This window comes from Podarcis gaigeae (genome assembly GCF_964106915.1).
Source record: "Podarcis gaigeae genome assembly, chromosome: 13".
In the NCBI taxonomy this organism is placed as follows: Eukaryota; Metazoa; Chordata; class Lepidosauria; order Squamata; family Lacertidae; genus Podarcis; species Podarcis gaigeae.
In genome coordinates, this window is record NC_139689.1 from 22,907,019 (window position 1) to 22,910,743 (window position 3,725).

At 41.7% G+C, this 3,725-nt stretch overlaps 1 protein-coding gene across 1 annotated transcript; it reads right to left on the reverse strand.

Moving 5' to 3' along the window:
- Positions 1-1,169: 1,169 nt before the first annotated feature.
- On the reverse strand, positions 1,170-3,420 carry LOC310829683 (vomeronasal type-2 receptor 26-like). Its single transcript, XM_083708409.1, has 2 exons — positions 3,405-3,420; positions 1,170-2,094 (listed from the first exon to the last, which is right to left on the reverse strand). The coding sequence occupies exon 2, from the start codon at positions 2,090-2,092 to the stop codon at positions 1,193-1,195; it is 900 nt and encodes a 299-aa protein (XP_083564535.1). The 5' UTR covers positions 2,093-2,094; positions 3,405-3,420; the 3' UTR covers positions 1,170-1,192.
- Between the last annotated feature and the right edge of the window lie 305 nt (positions 3,421-3,725).

A 3,725-nucleotide genomic window follows, 5' to 3' on the forward strand; every position in this document is an offset into this window, starting at 1 on the left:
TTATAGCGGGAAGGTAAACGGCGTTTCCGTGTGCTGTGCTGGTGCAGGCTCGCCAGAGCAGCTTCGTCACGCTGGCCACTTAACCGGAAGTGTCTCCGGACAGCGCTGGCACCCGGCCTCTTAAGTGAGATGGGCGCACAACCCTAGAGTCGGACACGACTGGCCCGTACGGGTAGGGGTACCTTTACCTTTACCTTTATTCATGGATACCTTATGCCCTTGGCTCCTTCTTATTGCACTATGAGCGGTCTCAATAAATGTTCCCTCATAAATCCACATTAAACAAGAGGATGTTGGTCAGGATATTGGGGGGGGGGCACTTGAGAAGCATTAACTGCCTCAAAGCACCCCTTTTACCAGAGAGTTAAGAGTTTGAACGCCAACTGTGAGACGCTTAGTAATATTGACCTGTGATGCATCAAGCTATAGGCACTGACAGACTTCATATGTATTCTGCCTGCTGTCACCTGCTGTCACCTGCTGTCACCTGCTGAAGGAATGACAACCGGGAGAGAGAAATTCTCTATGGACGAAGTTCCCAAGTCTGTATGTAGCCACTGAGAAGGCCATTTCCTGCTTCGCTACCAAGTGAACCTGTGAGGGTGGCAAGAACTAGAAAGGGACTTCCCCCAAAGATCTCAAAACCCGGGCTATTGAGGCCATTTACAGTGCACATATGGAGCCAAATAATGTGAATAAAAGCTGACTCTTTGAAATAAAAATTCTTCCATGCAAAAATATGGTTCTAAAGATTTACTACACAACTTCACTCTGAAGCAACGTGAAACAAAGTTACATTCAGATAGTTGAATAATGTCTTATACTTTTCAAATGGAGCACACTTGGATTCCAATATATATATCTTCAAGTGCTAAAATTCCAAGCTTTGTCTTTCCTCCGTTCCAGTCTCCATTAGCCTGAAGCTCTTTTCTTTGAGAGAGATAAGCAAATGGACTTGTAACACTAGAGGTTTCATCTGATTCTAAGATAAACAACTGCTAAACTCTTCTCTCAGCTCTTCTTTAGCTTCAATAGAAGTTTCCATGCCATGCTTCACAACCTAAATACAGACACATTACAGATTTATTTTCCATTTCAGTGTACAATTAAACAATTTTATTCAACACAGGAGCATGCAAAACAATGAAGAAAAGATCACTCTTCATACATGCATTCTATGCACTCAAATTCCTCAGATCTTATTTCTTATTAGATGTTCCCTTTCGTTCAACTCAGGCCGCAACACAATAATGTAGCATTTGGGGGTAAAGATGCAACCCAGCAGACCAGCACCAGATGCTAAGATAGAAAAGATCTCCACAGCAACCATGTATTTTCCCTTGGTACTGAAATAGGTTGGAACAAAAGATACCCAAACACTGCAAAAGACCAGCATACTGAAAGTGATGAACTTCGCTTCATTGAAACTGTCAGGTAACTTCCTGGCAAAGAAAGCTACAGTGAAGCTGACAAGAGCCAGGAAGCCCATGTAGCTCAAGACAAAGCAAAACATAGTCACAGAGCCCTCATTACATTCCAGTACAATTTCTTTAGTGACTGAGTGCAAGTCGACATCTGGAAATGGTGGTGAAGATGCCATCCACACAGTACAGATGCCTGCTTGAATAAAGGAACAAGACACCACAATGGCAATAGCCAGTCTCTTCCCCACCCACTTCCTCATCCTGGATCCTGGCTTGGTGGTCATGAAAGCCAAAACCACTGTCATGGTTTTTGCTAGAACACAAGAAACAGCCACTGAGAAGACAATGCCAAAAGCCGTCTGTCGGAGGAGGCATGCCACAATTCCAGGTTTTCCAATGAATAGCAATGCAGAAAGGAAGCAGAGCAGGAGAGAAATTAGCAGCATATAAGTGAGGTCTTTGTTGTTTGCTTTGACAATGGGTGTGTGGTGGTGCTTCAAAAATGTTCCCAGGACCAGAATTGTGAGCACAGAAAAAGTAAAAGCAAAGCAGGCTAAACTGATGCCCAGAGGTTCCTCATAGGACAAAAAGGTTGTTTCCTTGGGAATACACATATCCTGATTATTATTTGGATATTTTTCTTCTGAGCATATATTACACTCGTTCATGTCTGAAAATGAAAATACCTGGTCTTAATCAGGGAAAGTGAACACATATTCTGTAGAAATCATGAATTATGTTGCGGCCAAGGCCCCCAAGCACTTTCCCAGTAAATAACTTCAAACAGACACATCATTTTAGTTTTAAGTTTTTGTGCAAAATTTAGGCCACAACTTTATTACGTGCTATTGTTCTAGGCATTGGCCAGGGACTATAACTGACTCCTGCCTCTCTGGCTGGCAGTCTGTAAGGGTAAACACCAAACGAGGGAGCAACATTGTTGAAGATCGATTGAAGCTCATCCCGGTGTTCCTGTGGTCCTGGCATGGCCCTAGACCCTCAAGCAGACTTCAGATGAGATCCAGGACTCCCAGATTCCTTTACCAGAATACTCTATTTCTGGAGGGGCAGGTGATGGCCACACCTTCCTTCCCACTCTTCTGAGGATATATTACATTAGTTCATGTGTGAAAATGGAAATACATGGTCTTAATCAGAGAAAGTGAACACATATTCTGTAGAAATCATGTCTACCTGAATTATGTTTTAATGGCTATTGTTTAATCTCTAAAGATGTTTGATTACAAAAGTTTTCTGTCTTGTCTGGTGAATCCCTATTAAGTGGTGTTTGGAGTTTTAACTGACATCTGTGAAGAACATTGTGTGTTAGAATAATCTGTAAGCAAAATAATGCTAGCAGTTAAGGCTAAACTGATGCCCAGAGTTTCCTCACAGGACAAAAAGCTTATTCTCTTGGGATTACACATAATGTTATTATTTTTTTGGAGAGCCTTCTTCTGAGCATTTTTTACAGTCATTCATGTCTGGAGGAGGGGGGAGTCTGATTTTGAAAAAAACAACAATAGACATATTGTGCAGCAATCCTGTATTTTAATGGCTTTAAAAAACATATTCTGATATTCATAGTATAATATATATTGTATCCCTTTCAGACAACTGCAGTGCCTTGAAACAGGCAGTCAGATTGCTCATCCATAGCAGTAACCAAAGGAGGAAGGACTGCTGGGAGGAGCACAGGGAGAAGAAATGCAATGGTGCATTTGCAGCAGCACAACTGGATGCCTTCAGCTGCCCCAGCTGCAACAAAACATGTCTCTTCCATATTGGTCTGTACAGTCACAGCGGGCACCATAATCTTCCAAAAGTTTGACTCTACTCCCAAAGGCACACTCCTCTATTGTCTCCCAAGACAGAGAAATGTTTGTATCACATTTCAAACATGCAAGAAAATTAATTCTGATATCACTCATTCCTCTGACTTTCAGCCTTTGCTCTGTATGGTATCTGTATAATTCTTACCCTCCTGGACTGAAATCTCTCCTTCTGAGCATGGGATACAATCATAGCAGCAAAATGGCCTTCCCTCTTTCACTTTCTTCCTAGAGCCAGGATGGCATCTCTCAGTACATAAAGAAACAGGCAGAGACTAATCCACAAATGAGAGAGCATAATGATAAAATTGAGAATAATGAGATAAGAATATTTGGGGAAATTTTTCTTATTTTCCTAAGTAATGCCTCCATCTAGTAAGGTATGATCAATGCTACGAGCAAGTGTTCATTCCCTATATTAGCACAACTGTGGTACCACAGACTTTTAAGAAACCATCTACTTGAATGA

Excerpts from the sequence above, each read along its gene's own strand:
- LOC310829683 (XM_083708409.1), bottom strand. The coding sequence starts at position 2,092 with ATGAACGAGTGTAATATATGCTCAGAAGAAAAATATCCAAATAATAAT.